The sequence below is a fragment of the Eumetopias jubatus genome, unplaced genomic scaffold (assembly GCF_037043125.1).
Source record: "Eumetopias jubatus isolate StellerSeaLion01/CBP00866 unplaced genomic scaffold, mEumJub1_p1.0 scaffold_12, whole genome shotgun sequence".
Taxonomy (NCBI): domain Eukaryota; kingdom Metazoa; phylum Chordata; class Mammalia; order Carnivora; family Otariidae; genus Eumetopias; species Eumetopias jubatus.
The window spans coordinates 47769072-47785693 of record NW_028274818.1 but is presented as its reverse complement, the minus strand read 5'-3'; the positions used below and the strand labels follow the sequence as shown (position 1 = coordinate 47785693).

General features: G+C 36.8%; 1 protein-coding gene across 6 annotated transcripts in view; it reads left to right on the top strand.

Moving 5' to 3' along the window:
- Positions 1–16622, top strand: part of TDRD5 (tudor domain containing 5) — an 89624-nt gene that overhangs the window by 55530 nt on the left and 17472 nt on the right. For 3 of the 6 annotated variants that reach the window (XM_028121584.2, XM_088016801.1, XM_088016800.1), the window contains exons 10-13: positions 400–466; positions 5649–5849; positions 6346–6504; positions 8504–8665. In XM_028121584.2, coding sequence (XP_027977385.2) covers positions 400–466; positions 5649–5849; positions 6346–6504; positions 8504–8665 — 589 coding nt within the window. The remainder of the gene's footprint in view (positions 1–399; positions 467–5648; positions 5850–6345; positions 6505–8503; positions 8666–16622) is intronic. The other 3 variants (XM_028121587.2, XM_028121586.2, XM_028121585.2) reach the window with 1 other exon arrangement.

Below are 16622 nucleotides of genomic sequence, written 5' to 3'. Positions count from 1 at the left end.
AGTGCAAATGGACTTGGCATACGGTTCCTTAGTTTCACAGGGAGATTATAATCTCTTATGTCTTCTTTCACATGATTATGAATCTGAATGGACCATGAGACTAAATTCCAGTCTCTTAATTAAGAAAATGATTTTTTGGGTCATGCTAAGAGTTGCATTTATATAGCATGAAGGTTAGTTTGTTCCTACCTCTATTTTAATTGCATGGTTTTCAAAGATTATTATGTCTAAAGATTTTACTTCTTAGATTGCTTTAAAGTGTAAGACATTAACTTAAAAATCTATGAATAAAATACTCCGAAGTGGTGTGAATAGCTCAAATCAAGAATGGATTAGAGATTCCATAAAATGCATTTAAAGATATGATTAAATATTTGTGTATTTGATTATCTCTTGCAGGTGCTGCTACACAAAGCTTCCAGCTCAGGCTATCCCTTGTTCTTTGGCTTGGGTGAGACCAGTAGAGGTATGTTTATTCCCCATTTAATCAGCAAACGTTTGATACTTAGAACAGTTCTAGGATCTCAGGATACAAAAATAAAACATGGAATGAGCCCTACAATGAGAAATCACTGTAGATAGTCTGGAAGATAGACGTGGAGACAGAAATCAGTGTGCTGTGTTGTATTTGCTGTAGAGCTATTTATGGTGTGTGCTAGGAGGTGCAGAAGGAGGAGTGCGCTACTCTGTTGAGGGTAGTCAGGGATGACCCTGTGGCCAAGGTGGCGTTGGAGTGGAACTTCGAAGGAAGATTAGGACTGTAACTAGACAAAAAAAAGAAAGCTGTTCCAGCCAAAGGGAGGGTAACATAAAACATCTAAAATTTGAGAAATGATAAGTGGCTCAGTTTGCTTACATGGCAGCAGATGAGCTGGAGTTGGTGGATGGAAGTGATATGAGAGAAACAGACAGGACCCTGAATGGGGATCTGTATCCGTGTTCAGGAGTCCAGACATTGTCCTTTAGATGCTGGGGAGCAACTAAAGGATGTACCTAGGGAACCACCATACTGTTATATGTTTTTGAAGAATTCTCTAGTAACATAGTTGTGTGAGATGACTGAAGTGGGATGAAGCAAGAGGCATTTTTTTTTTTTTATTAACATATACTGTATTATTTGTTTCAGGGGGACAGGTCTGTGATTCATCAGTCTTATACAACTCACAGCACTCACCATAGCACATACCCTCCCCAGTGTCCATCACCCAGCCACCCCATCCCTCCCACCCCACCCCCACTCCAGCAACCCTCAGTTTGTTTCCTGAGATTAAGAGTCTCTTATGGTTTGTCTTCCTCTCTGGTTTTGTCTTGTTTCATTTTTCCCTCCTTTCCCCTAGGATCCTCTGTCTTGTTTCTCAATTCCTCATATCAGTGAGATCATATGATACTTGTCTTTCTCTGATTGACTTACTTTGCTTAGCATAATACCCTCTAGTTCCATCCATGTCATTGCAAATGGCAAGATTTTATGTTTTTTGATGGCTGCATAATATTCCATTGTGTGTGTGTGTGTGTGTGTGTGTGTGTGTGTGTGTGTGTGTGTGTGTGTACACCACATCTTCTTTATCCATTCATCTGTTGATGGACATCTTGGCTCTTTCCATAGTTTGGCTATTGTGGACATTGCTGCTATAAACATTGGGGTGCAGGTGCCCCTTCGGATCACTCCATTTGTATCTTTGGGGTAAATACCCAGTGGTGTGATTGCTGGGTCATACGGTAGCTCTATTTTCAACTTTTTGAGGAGCCTCCATATGGTTTTCCAGAGTGGCTGCACCAGCTTGCATGCAGGAGGCATTTTCATCCATATAGAGACATTTGTTTATGTAGTTATGAATATCGTGCACCTAACTTGGTGTTTTTCCCTCAGAACTCTTTTTTTTTTTTTTTTTTTAAGATTTATTTGAGAGAGAGAGAACAAGCACAGGGAGAGTGGCAGGCAGAGGGAGAGGAAGAAGTAGGCTCCCTGCTGAGCCTGGAGCCCGAAGTGGGACTCGATCCCAGGACCCTGGGATCATGACCTGAGCCAAAGGCAGATGATTAACCCACTGAACCACTCAGGTGCCCCAGAACTCTTAATTATATATGCCGTACACACTTATTATATTACATTTGTCTTAACGTACTGGTTGCTTACATATTACATGGATTATTCCTGTCAAGAAATTTATCTGAAAAACACAGTACAGAAGAAAAAGAAAAAACATTACTATTATTCTACTTTTCAAACACATTCAATTTGGAACTTTGATGTGTGTTTCAGTTTACTGGATGTTGGGGGTCAGTTTTTGTAGGGTTTTCAGGATTACATAGAATAGTAGTATTATTTTATATTCTTAACTCAGCGTTATTACAGGATAAATTATTATGTTACCATAGTTTTCAATTTTAATAGATTCATAGTAATCTGTTAGGTAAATGTATATCATAGATTGATTAACTATCCCTTTATCGTCAGACATTCAATCTGTTCTGATTTTTGAGTATATAAATAATGTATGCAGTTATAGTCTTTGTGCAGGTCAGTATTTGGGATTTTTAGGGTGCATTTTAGTCTTGGTTTTTTTCTTCCATGAGGAAGGTCAGGGCTAAATTTGTGACTCACTTGGAGCCAGTGTTCATTATTCTCATATTAGCTAGATGGCTTCCATTTTTGTGTCTCTTTTTGTTTTCTTATTTCCTTCCTGAAATGCTTCTGACCTTAGGGCTTTTGCCCACTCTCTTCCTTGGAGTAGCTTGTTCAAAGCATTCTCATGGTTGGCTCCTTTTTGTCATTCAGATTTAAGCCCAAATGTTATTTCCCAAGAAGGACTTCCTTGACCAGCCAATTTAAAGTACACACTTCCACTTCAGTCATTCATTGCAATTTATCTTTATAACACTGTTATCTGGTATTATAATTATTTGTTCACACACACAGTGTAAGCTTCTGAGATGAGGGGCATTGTTCACCACTATATCTCTAGTGCCTAGATCAATGGTTGCGTCATTGTAGGTGCTTAATAAAGGTCTTCAACTGAATGAATGAATCTCAACTTTTTATCTTTTTTTCTGGTTTCAAAAATAGTTAACACATTTGGTAATGGCAGAGTAACAGTAGAGTAGCATGGTGGGACTAATACTCCCATAGGCAAAATCCAAAGCAGGCAGAAAAGCAGAAATCTACCCTTGAGAGTCAAGCCACAGGGTGGTAAGATCAGGAAATTTTCAGCTTCTATCCTGGGGTCACTCCCCAGTCTATATAGCCTTGCTGGCTTGAAGAGTTAGAGGATGTTGTTTGGGACTGGCAGAACAGCTGGGAGTTAAGGGAGAAATACTTGAAGGGAGGGAACCACAGAATGGGTGTTTCAAAATCAGTGACTTGCCATCTGCCCAAAACCTTAGATGACTCCTAAACTCTGCAGGCATTAGGAGAACCCAGTGGCCCTAGTGAAACATCACTGGTTTATTTACTCTTTCTTTTTGTCACCTTGCATGCGTTCTTTTGAAGTTTTTTAATCATTCCACTAACACACTATATTATTTTAGGGATTCTAGGAAATACAACACTTGTAAATAACAATGCAAACACATTAGAACACTTTCTTCTTTAACCTCCTCTTCTGATCTATTTTTGTTGTATAATTATTGTTATTGTTTTAAACCCCTCAAGAAATGGACCACATAAAATAATGTTCATCTAGATTTAGTCATGTATTTCTCAATTTCTTAGCTCTTCATTCTGGCCACTCAAACCCCTTGAGAACATTTTCCTTTTATTTGAACGTATCCTTTAAGATTTCATTTTGTGAGGGTTTGCTGATAGCCAAACTCATGTTTACCTGGACACATAATTTTGCCTTTATTTTTTGGAAGATACATTCACTAGAATTTTAGGTTGGCACGTGATATGTTTAGTGCACTGAAGATATTATTATACTGGCTTCTGGTCTCCCTTATCTTATTGGAGAAGTCAGCTGTCAGCCTGATGGATGTTCCTTTGAAGGCAGTGTCCTTTTTGTCTGTAGCTGTTTCTAGCATTTCCTGTTTGTGGCTTGTGTCTTCAGTTTTAGTATGTTTTATGTGTGGATTTATTCTTATTTATCGTACTTTGTGGTTCATTGAATTCCCTTTATCTGTACTTTGTTACTTTATATTAAATCCAGCAAATTCCCGGCCATTATCTCTTCAATTATTATTGTTTTCCCCCCATTATTCATATTTATATTCCCTCTGTCTCTATTTCTGCATCTCTTTTTCTGGGACCACAATTAAAAGTATGTTAATATTTCTCAGTTTATCTTCCATATTTTTAAAACTGTATTTTTCTGTATTTTACATATTTCTCTCTTTCCATATTGCATTCTGGGTATCTTCCACTTTACTGATTTACTCTCTAATTCTGTCTAACCTGCTACTGAATCAATCTTTTAGGTTTTAAGTTTTGGTTATTGTATTTTTACTCTCTAAAAATTCTCTTTGTTCTGTAATTTTGCTAGATGAATTTTTGTAGATTGCTGATCTCTGCAGAAGCTTTCAAATTAATCTTTTTTTGTTTTTAAGTGTAGTAAGTTTAGTTGCTTTATAATTGTCTAGAAAGTTTTTGAAGGTTTGTTTTATGTTGTTTCTCCTTGTTCTTACTTGTGATTAGTTGTTTCTTTGTATGCCTTTTATCTTTGTCTATACTATTCATTGTCTTTGAAAAATTATTTGTAAGAATGTTTGAATAATATGGGCTAAGATTGCCTACCTCTAGAGAGATTTGCATTCGCTTCTGCCAGGTACCTAGGAATACTCCCAGTCTGGAACCACGTTAATTTAAATCAACAACTTGAGGATTTGTGTACTCTCTGGTGACATGAAAATTAACTGCAAATCCACGTGAAGGCTAGCTTATTTCTTTTCCTTTTTTTTTTTTTTAAGATTTTATTTATTAGAGAGAGAGAGAGCACAAGCAGGGGGAGGGGCAGAGGGAGAAGCAGGCTCCCTGCTGAGCAGGAAGCCCGAGGGGCTTGATCCCAGGACCCTGGGATCATGACCTGTGCCAAAGGCAGATGCTTAACCGACTGAGCCGTCCTGGTGCCCCTCTTTTCCTTTTTAGGCAAAATATTTCCCACTTTCCCTTTAATTCTCTCCTGATAATTTGTTACTCTCTTGACAGTTCTTTGATGCTTTTGGACATACCTAAAAAATATTTTAATCCAGAATTTTAGTGGTTTCTGTAGAAGGATTAGTCCAATAATTTAACTTAATCATTTCTGAAAATGAAAGTTTTTCACCACATAAATAATAAAGTTTTTTCCATAATCACATTTTTCATAATTTTTCCTTTATTCTGACTTTACTTATCCCCAAATCATAAATATCCTACAGTGTATAATTCTAGTAAGAGAGAGTGAGAGAGAGAGAGAGAACAAGAGGGGGTAGGGTCAGAGGGAGAAGCCCCCACTGAGCAGGGAGCCCAATGCGGGACTCGATCCTGGGACTCCGGGATCATGACCTGAGCTGAAGGCAGTCGCTTAACCAGCTGAGCCACCCAAGCACCCTACTTTTATGGTTTTATTTTTCTATGAAAATCTCTAGTTCATCAGGAGTTTATTTTTGTATGTGGTTACTATAATTCATGTTTGAATTTATCATCTGAATCTCATGTTTTGATTATATTTCAGGAACATTGGACGTCCAGAGCTATTTTGCAGTTCCAGAAGTTGTGTGGTTTGAAGCCATTAGTGGGGGTAGTGGATGAATATGTAGACGGAATCCTTAACATTTTTCTGTGTGATACATCCTCAAATGAAGATGTCTATTTCCATCATGTCTTGAGAACGGAGGGCCATGCTATTGTATGCCGAGAAAATGTCCCTTCTAAGGTGGAGCTGTCTGGTTGTGTTTTGTAATATATTTTATTTACTCTGAACACTTCAAGGTGTAAGATAATTTAATAGAGAAGGTTATTTGATGTATTCTTTAATCTTAGAGACATTTATGAGATGCCTGCCTTCTTAATGCAGAGCATTCTCTTAATTTTCAAATGACCACAAAAAACTACCTTTGGCTGATGAGAGTGTGAATACTTTTAAGTAATTGAATTGAGATTCTGTCTTACCTCAAATCAGTTCTTTGAGGTCTTCTTAGAGAAGACAACACTCTTGTTTTGCAACTATTGATGGTGATGTCTGCATCACTATTAATATTGATGTTGATATTTTTGTGACTAGGAAAAATTGTCAATATGGAAAATGTTTTAAATTTTCTAAAATTTTAAATTTTAGAAGATGATACACTTCTACAACATTTGAAAATTATGAAGTGCTTTTTCACTTTTTCTCTAAGTAATTAAACCCTTCCTTCTTTTTTTAATCCCAGGGTTTCAGAGAACTCAACCCTTTAGCTTTATATACTAAATCCAGTGCAGGGCCAGAGGATGTGGTCCTGACAGAACTGGGTTATCCTTCCCAGCAGCACTATTTTAATGAAGACCGAGAGATTAGTCCACAATCTAAGGAGAGTGAATTATATACCCTGGTGAGAGGCTTTTGTAAATATTATAATTCTTTTTATTATTGTTAACATTTAATGAGTACTTATTATATGCCAAACACTATGAAAAACACCATAAGCATAATATGTTATTTAATCCTCACAGAATGCCTGTGATACAGTTGCCGTAATTATCCTTATTTTATAGGTGAGGAAACTGAGGCTTTCCAAACCTAGGAAAGTTTATGCAACCATCGTAACAGTACCTTGTCTCTCATTATTTGCTGGTTTAAATCTTTGCTACAGTCACGCTTTCTCCTGCATGATTTCTCTCGCATACACTAAATTCCTTTCCTGCCTTCGCCTACTCTAACCCGAATGCTGTTCTTCTTCGCTCTGCTTACCTCAGATTCTTCCAGTGTTCTCATTTCTTACTTTCTCTGTAAGCCTTTCAGTGACTCCCACTCACAGTAATAACAATATTACTATTCCTACTGTTACTGTTACATATTATTCCAGCCAACAGAGGTAATAATAAAAATTTTAAAAAAATAACAGCAACATTTATTGAACTTGCACTACATGGGAGGGACTGTTCTAAACACTCTTATGTACTAGTTAATCTTTACTATCACTTTACCAGGTTGGTACTTTTGTACCCCTGCTTTAGATAGAAGTAAAATGAAGCACCAAGTAAGGACTTAAATGTTTTTGAACAAATAAATAAACATGTCCTCTGAGTCTTCTATCCTCATGCAACAGGTACAGGGCTAAGAATATAGGATGTGTTTGGTTGAGAGCCAAAGTGATTTTGGGCCCAGCAAGGCTTTTTATTTTCATTGAGTACATATTATTTTGCTTAAATATGTTTTATATATCTGACTTATAAAATAAAATTATAGAGATGATGTTACGTTTTTAGTAGATATTTGCTAACTATTATATAAAAAGGGAAGGCCGGTTTGACCACTGGGAGATTAACCTGTTCTGAGAAGTAGAATGTAGGTATAAATGTTTACTGCTGCATGTTTGAAACAATATAAGAATGTTAGATTTCTAGTTTATGTTAAAATTAATTAGGCTCCTTTGGCCCATAACACTTTCTGAAGCCTGAATTTTTCTTAAACATTATTACTTGATTGGAACAATTATATTTTCTGATTCTTAAATAGTGATTTGAATACACCCTTTACAATTTTTAGAATATCCTATCACTGTGTTATGTCTTCAAATAATCATAGTTCAGTCTCAGAAATGAAATAAAGCCATTGTTTCTGCAAAAGAGATAAGACTTAAAATTCTTGTATCCCACCGCAGCCTGTATCCCATGGGCTTCATACACATTCACACTTACCCATCCACTCCCTACCTCTGTATACTCCGTTCTCTGTAATTCCTACTCTTCTTTTAACCATCCAGCAGTTTGTGTTACCTCCTTCATTGCAACTTTTTAAGGCATCTTCTTAAGGCATCTTCCTCTCCAGCGATATTTTGGTCATATCTCTGTGATGGCTCTACACTGAAGGTTGTACAGTGATTATCTGATTGTGTGTCTTCCTGCTATATTTTGAGTTCCTTTAGAGCTGCACCATACTGCATTCATCTTTTTTTTTTTTAAGATTTTATTTATTTGACAGAGAGAGACACAGCAAGAGAGGGAACACAAGCAGGGGAAGTGGGAGAGGGAGAAGCAGGCTTCCTGCGGAGCAGGGAGCATTATGCGGGGCTCGATCCCAGGACCCTGGGATCATGACCTGAGCCGAAGGCAGCTGCTTAACTACTGAGCCATCCAGGGACCCCTGCATTCATCTTTATATCCACAGAGCTACCCTGTACACATTTCATAATGTGTGCTCAGTAAATGTTTGTTGGCTTGAACTAGTTTAGCAGGATAGGAAGATGTGGGGTCATGGATAAAGTTAGAAAATAATGTAGCATCCATATGAACCATAGTGAAAAATTCCTCCCAGAATGTATAGGCCTGCAGATTTTAGAAACGGCATTAATATGGAAAATAAAATAATTTCTCTTTCATATCTACTAGCAAGGTGTTAATGATGAAATGGCTTTCACTCACCTTAAATCTGAATTAAAGGAGCCATTAAAGGATTCTGAATTCAATTCTTTGAAAACCCAAGATAACCGCTGTGAAGAAGATCCAAAGTGGTCCATCCCAGAGCTAAAGGATCTGAAGGAAGAAAATGAGGTAGGAGAAGGAAAGAGTTTTTTAAAAATGTAATTCATATACTTAATTCATAAGTGAAGGGGACGGAAATAAAATAGCTCTTTAAATTCTGCTTTTACTGCCATCAGAGAATCTTTCACAGATGAATTATGTTTTCTCTTCAGCAGTCACTGACGCCAAAGTTGAAGCAACATAGCCTTGATCACAAAAAATGAAAGGCATTATCTGGCTTTGATGTGTTAGTTCCTATCTTGTTGCTTCGGGCAGTCTTCAAGAATTATGTGGTGATTAGAAACTAGTACTGAGATACAATATCAGGAGAACGCAACAGGAAAAATATTGACAGCTTTTTCGGAGGATGTATTTTATTTTTATTTTAACCTAATGTTTATGTACATATAGCTTAGAGTGCCCCATAATCCCTTCCTCTACATTTTGTATTTCACAGGCCAACCATTTTCATCTCTTTGAGGGGCTGCTTTTGGGATTTACCTCTGTGTATTTCACTATATAACATGCGTATGTTATTTCCTGAGTTTTCAGTTTTACGTCCCTCTGGGAAAGAGGAAGATTTCCATCTCTTTCATCCCTTTGCCCCACCACACATACATGTACCCTTTTTGTCCCCAGTCCCGCATCTTACTAATGTCGTTATACCACCCTTTCCATTAGATCACCATTCAGTATTTACATTATTACCATAAATGCTGTCAACAGGTAGTATGCTGTGGCAACTTTTTCCTTCCTGAATGACTTTTGTTTTCTCTAGTGTTAGTATTTCTTTCTTTTTAAATTAACATAGAGTAAAATTGACTCTCTTCTGGTGTATTGTTTTTTTTTATTAACTTATAATGTATTATTTGTTTCAGGGGTACAGGTCTGTGATTCATCAGTCTTACACGGTTCACAGCGCTCACCATAGCACATACCCTCCCCGGTGTCCATCACCCAGCCACCCCATCCCTCCCACCCCTCTCCACTCCAGCAACCCTCAGTTTGTTTCCTGAGATTAAGAGTCTCTTACGGTTTGTCTCCCTCTCTGGTTTTGTCTTGTTTCATTTTTCCCTCCCTTCCCCTAGGATCCTCTGGTGTACTGTTCATAAATTTGTGTAACCATCATTGTAATCAGGATGCAGGATGGTTTCATCACCTGAAAAACCTCCCTGGTGCTTCCCCTTTGTAATCATAGTCTCCCCACGTCCTCAACTCTTAGCAACTGTTGATTTGTTTTCTATCACTGTAGATTTACCTTTTCTGGAGTGTCCTATAAATAGTCATAGAATGTGTATATAATTTTTTGAGACTAGCTTCTTTCATTCAGCATAATACCTTTGGGATTCATCGAAATTGTTGCCTATGTCAATAGTCTGTTCCTTTTGATGGATGAGTAGTAGTTTATTGTATGGATGTACCTTAATATATATATATCCATTCTCACCCATTGGAGGATACTTGGGTTGTTTCCAGTTTTGAGTAATTATGAATAGAGCCTCTATAAATATTCATGTACAGATTTCTGTATAAAGGTAATCAGGAGTAATGTGGTAAGTGCAGGCCAAACTGTTCTAGTTGTTTCTTACCTTGCCAGCAGTAGGTATTATCAATGATGTTCATTTTTAGCCATTCAGATAGATACGTAGTGGTGTCACAGTGTGATTTTAATTTGCATTTCCCTAATGACTGTTGTTGAACATCTGTTTGCATGCTTACTTGCCATCTATAAACATACTTCTTTGAGAAATGTCCAAGTCTTTTGCCCATGTTTTTGTTGGGTTGTTTGTTTTCTTGCTAGTAGATTTTGAGAGTGCTTTAAATATTCTGAATACTAGTGCTTTGTCAGATATGTGATTTTCACCCAAATGTATTCTCCTACTTGTAGAATGTCTTACATTCTCTTAATAGTGTTTTTCATACCACAAGTTTTAATTTTGAGAAATTCCAGTTTATCAGGTTTTTTTTTTTATGTACAATGTTTTCAGTGTCAAGACATCTTGAGTTAATTTTAGTATAAGATGTGAGGTTTAGGTCAGTGTTAATTTTGTTGCATATAGATGTTCAGTTGTTTTAGCATCATTTTTGAAAAGACAGTACTTTCTCCATTGAATAGCCTTTGCAAACTTGCCAAAAATCAATTGTCTACATTTGTGTGTGTCTATTTCTAGACTCTGTATTGTGCTCCATTGATCTGCCTGTTTTTTCAGTATCACACTGTCTTGATTATGGTAGCTTTGTGATACCTCTTAAAATCAGTTTTCCAAACACCATTTGTTTGAAGAGACTCTTTTTTTCCCTTGGATATTCTTTTCTGCTTTGTTGAAGATTAGTTGACCATAGACTTGAGGGTCCATTTCTGGGTTCTTTATTCTGTTCCATTGATCTATGTGTCTGTTTTTATGCCAGTACCATACTGTCTTGTTGATTACAGCTTTATAATCCAGTTTGAAGTCTGGAATTGTGATGCCTCCAGCTTTGCTTTTCTTTTTCAACATTCCTTTGACTTTTTGGGGTCTTTTCTGGTTCCATACAAATTTTAGAATTCTTTGTTATAGCTCTGTGAAAAAATACTGGTGTTATTTTGACAAGGATTGCATTGAATGTGCAGATTGCTTTGGGTAGCATAGACATTTTAACAGTATTTGTTCTTCCAATCCATGAGCATGGAATGTTTTTCCATTTTTTTTGTGTCATCTTCAGTTTCTTTCATAAGTGTTCTGTAGTGTTCAGAGTACAGATCTTTTACCTCTCTGGTTAGTTTTATTCCTAGGTATCTTATAGTATTTGGTGCAATTGTAAATGGGATCAATTCCTTGATTTTTCTTTCTGCTGCTTCATTATTGGTGTATGGAAATGCAACAGATTTCTGTATGTTGATTTTCTATCCTGTGAATTTGCTGAATTCATGTATTAGTTCTAGCATTTTTTTGGTGGAGTCTTTCGATTTTTTTAAATAGAGTATCATGTCATCTGTGAAGAGTGAAAGTTTGACTTCTTCCTTGCCAATTTGGATGTCTTTTATTTCTTTTTGTTGTCTGATTGCTGAGGCTAGGACTTCAGTACTATGTTGAACAACAGTGGTAAGAGTGAACATCCCTGTCATGTTCCTGACCTTAGGGGAAAAGCTCTCATTTTTTCCCCATTGAGGATGATATTAGCTGTGGGTGTTTTGTATATGGCCTTTATGATGTTGAGGTATGTTCCTTCTATCCCTACATTCTGGAAGGTTTTTTTTTAATCAGGAAAGGATGCTGTATTTTGTCAAGTGCTTTTTCTGCATATATTGACAGGATGATATGATTCTTATCCTTTGATTCTTAACCTTTTGTTAATGTGGTGTATCACATTGATTGATATGTGGATTTTGAACCACCTTGCAGCCCAGGAATAAATCCCACTTGGTCGTGGTGAATAATCCTTTTAACGTACTGTTGGATCCTACTGCCTAGTATCTTGGTGAGAATTTTTACATCCAGGTTCATCAGGGATATTGTTCTGTAATTCTCCTTTTTAGTGGGGTCTTTGTCTGGTTTTGGAATCAAGGTCATACTGGCCTCGTAGAATGAGTTTGGAAGTTTTCCTTCCATTTCTATTTTTTTGAATAATTTCAGAAGAATAGGCATTAACTCTTCTTTAAATGTTTGTTAGAATTGCCCTGGGAAGCCATCTGGCCCTGGACTCTTCTTGTTGGTAGATTTTTGGTTACTGCTTCAATTTCCTTGCTGATTATGGGTCTGTTCAGGTTTTCTGTTTCTTCCTGGTTCTGTTTTGGTAGTTTATATGTTTCTAGGAATGCATCCATTTCTTTCAGATTGCCTAATTTGTTGGCATATAGTTGCTCATAATATGTTCTTGTAATTGTATTTCTTTGGTGTTGGTTGTGATCTCTCCTCTTTCATTCATGATTTTATTAATTTGGGTCATTTTTTTGATAAGTCTGGCCAGGGGTTTATTGATCTTATTAATTCTTTCACAGAACCAGCTCCTAGTTTCATTGATCTGTTCTGTTCTTTTGGTTTATATTTCATTGATTTCTGCTCTAATCTTTATTAATTCTCTTCTCCTGCTGGGTTTAAGCTTTATTTGCTCTTCTTTCTCCAGCTACTTTAGGTGTAAGGTTAGGTTGTATATTTGAGGAGACCTTTCTTGTTTCTTGAGAAAGGCTTGTATTGCTATGTACTTCCCTCTTAGGACCGCCTTTGCTGCATCCGAAAGGTTTTGAACAGTTGTGTTTTCATTTTCATTTGTTTCCGTGAATTTTTTAATTCATTAATTTCCTGGTTGACCCATTCATTCTTTAGTAGGATGCTCTTTAGCCTCCATGTATTTGAGTTCTTTCCAACTTTCCTCTTGTGATTGAGTTCCAGTTTCAAAGCATTGTGGTCTGAAAACATGCAGGGAATAATTTCACTCTTTTGGTACCGGTTGAGACCTGATTTGTGACCCAGTATGTTTTCCATTCTGTAGACTGTTCCATGTGCACTTGAGAAGAATGTGTATTCTGTTGCTTTAGGATAGAATTCTCTGAATATACCTGTGAAGTCCATCTGGTCCAGTGTGTCATTCAAAAGTCATTGTTTCCTTGTTGATCTTCTGCTTAGATGATCTGTCCATTTCAGTGAGTGGGGTGTTAAAGTCCCCTACTATTATTGTATTATTATCGATGTGTTTCTTTAATTAGTAATTGGCTTATATAATTGGCTGCTCTCATGTTAGGTGCATATATATTTACAATTGTTAGATCTTCTAGTTGGATAGACCCTTTGATTATGATATAGTGTCCTTCCTCATCTCTTATTTCAGTCTTTGGTTTTAAATCTAGTTTGTCTGATATAAGGATGGCCACTCCAGCTTTCTTTTGCTATCCATTAGCATGATAAATGGTTTTCCGCCCCCGCACTTTCAATCTGGAGGTGTCTTTGTGTCTAAAATGAGTCTCTTGCAGATAGCATATGGATGGGTCTTCTGTTTTTATCCAATGTGATCCCCCAGGTCTTTTGATTGGGGCATTTTGTCCATTTACATTCAGAGTAACTATTGGAAGATATGAATTTAGTGCCATTGTATTACCTGTTAAGTCACCTTTTTTGTATATTGTCTTTGTTCCTTTATGGTCTATGTTACTTTTTGGCTTTCTCTTCGCTTAAAGGATCCCCCTTAATATTTATTGCAGGGCTGGTTTAGTGATCACAAATTCTTTTTGTTTCTGTTTGTCTTGGAAGCCTTTTATCTCTCCTTCTATTTTGAATGACATCCTACAGGGGGATAAAGTATTTTTGGCTGCATATTTTTCTCATTTAGCACCCTGAATATATCATGCCCGTCCTTTCTGGCTTGCCAGGTCTTTGTGGATAGGTCTGCTGCCAGTCTAATGTTTCTACCCTTGTAGGTTATGGAACTTTTGTCCTGAGCTGCTTTCAGGATTTTCTCTGTCTCTGAGATTTGCAAGTTTCACTATTACATGTTGGGGTATTGACCTATTTTTATTGATTTTGAGGGGAGTTCTTTGTGCCTCCTGAACTTGGATGCCTGTTTCCTTCCCCACATTAGGGAAGTTCTCAGCTATAATTTGCTCCAGTATACCTTCTGCTCCCCCCTTTCCTCTTCTGGGATCCCAGTTATTTTGATATTGTTTCGCTTTATGGTATCACTTATCTCTCGAATTCTCCCCTTGTGATTTAGTAGTTGTTTCTCTTTTTCTCAGCTGCTTTATTCTCCATCATTTTGTCTTCTATATCACTAATTCTCTCTTCTTCCTCATTTATCCTAGCAGTTAAAGCCTCCATTTTTTGATTGCATCTCATTACTAGCCTTTTTTATTTCAACTTGATTAGATTTTAGTTCTTTTATTTCTCCAGAAGGGGATTCTCTAGTGTCTTCTATCCTTTTTTTCCCAAGCCCAGCTAGTATATTTATAATTGTTGTTTTGAACTCTAGTTCTGACTTCTTACTTCATCCATACTGATTGGGTCTCTGGCAATCAGTACTGTCTGTTATTCTCTTTTTTGAGGTGAGTTTTTCCATCTTGTCATTCTTGCAGAAAGTGGTCGCTTTTCTATTTGTAGAGTTGCAGCTATTTTCTTAGATGTCCTGTTGAGTTCACAGGTGTTCAGAATGATTTGATAGCCATCTAGCTGAATTCCAGGGACCAGACAAAAAACTAAGGTCTACTTCTCTGCCATCTTGGACTCTCCTACCCAAACTTGTTTTTAATATTGAAGTTCCTTTTTCCTTTGCATGTAAATTTTAGAATCAGTTTGTGTCTGAGATTTTGATTGGAATTACTTTAAATCTATAGATAAATTTGGGGACAACTAACATCTTTAATCTGTGAACACAGCATATTTATCTATTTAGGTTTTCTTTTATACTTTTGTTAGGGTGTTATAATTTTCAGTATACAGGATTGTTTTGTTAGCTTTATACCTAAATATTTCACTTATTTTGGGAGCAATCGTAAGTGATAACTTTTTGTTTCCATATTTTCATTGGTGGTATATGCAAGTTGAGTTTTGTATTTTGACCTTAATCCTGTGAACTAGCTAAATTCACTTACTAGTGCTAGGAGGTAGTCTGTAGATTCCGTCAAGATTTTCTACATACAGGAGGCTTTGTCATTAAGTGTCTGCCTTTGGCTCAGCCCCGCATTGGGCTCCCTGCTCGGCGGGAAGCCTTCTTCTCCCTCTCCCTTTCCCCCTGCTTGTGTTCCCTCTCTCCTTGCGTCTCTCTCTGTCAAATAAATACAATCTTTAAAAAAAAATTTTTTTCTACATAGATGATAATGCTCTCTGTGAATTTTGACAGTTTTATTTCTTCCTCTCCAATCTGTATGTCTTTATCTTTTACTTCCTGCCTTATTAATAATTACAATGGCTAGGATTTCAAATATGACGTTGAACAAGAGTTGTGAGAGAGGATGTCTTGTCCTGCTGAATGGTTTTATCATGCATATATGGGTGTAAATTTTGTTAAATCATTTTTCTGTATGTATTGGTATGATCATGTTGTTTTCTTCTTTATTCTTTTAATATGGTATATGACAGTAATTGATCAAATATTGAAGAAGACCTGCATTCTTGGTATAAATCACATTTGGTCATGGTGTATTATTATTTTTCTGTATTGCTGGATTCCATTTGCTAATATTTGGTGAAGATTTTTATATCTGTTTTCATGAAGGATATTAGTCTATAGTTTTCCTGAACAATCTTTGACAGTTTTAGTACCAGAGTAATGCTGGTTTCATGAAATAGGTCTGGAAGTGTTCTTTTTTATTTTCTGGAAAAGATCATGTAGAATTAGTTTTATTTTTGGACAGCCACATGCAGAAGAATGAAACTGGACCATTTCCTTATACCACACACAAAAAATAGACTGAAAATGGACAAAAGACCTAAGTGTGAGACAGGAGTCCATCAAAATCCTAGAGGAGAACACAGGCAGCAACCTTTTCGACCTCAGCCACAGCAACTTCTTCGTAGAAACATTGCCAAAGAGAAGGGAAGCAAGGGCCAAAAATGAACTATTGGGATTTCATCAAGATAAAAAGCTTTTGCACAGCAAAGGAAACAGTCAACAAAACCAAAAGACAACCGACAGAATGGGAGAAGATATTTGTAAATGCCATATCAGATAAAGGGCTAGTAACTAAAATCTATAAAGAACTTATTAAACTCAACACCCAAAGAACAAATGATCCAGTCAAGATATGGGCAGAAGACATGAACAGACATTTCTCCAAAGAAGACATCCAAATGGCCAACAGACACATGAAAAAGTGCTCAACATCGCTCAGCATCAGGGAAATCCAAATCAAAACTTCAATGAGATACCACCTCACACTAGTCAGAATACCTAAAATTAACAAGTCAGGAAACGACAGATGTTGGTGGGGATGTGGAGAAAGGGGAGCCCTCCTACACTGTTGGTAGGAATGCAAGCTGGTGCAGCCACTCTGGAAAACAGTATGGGGGTTCCTCAAAAA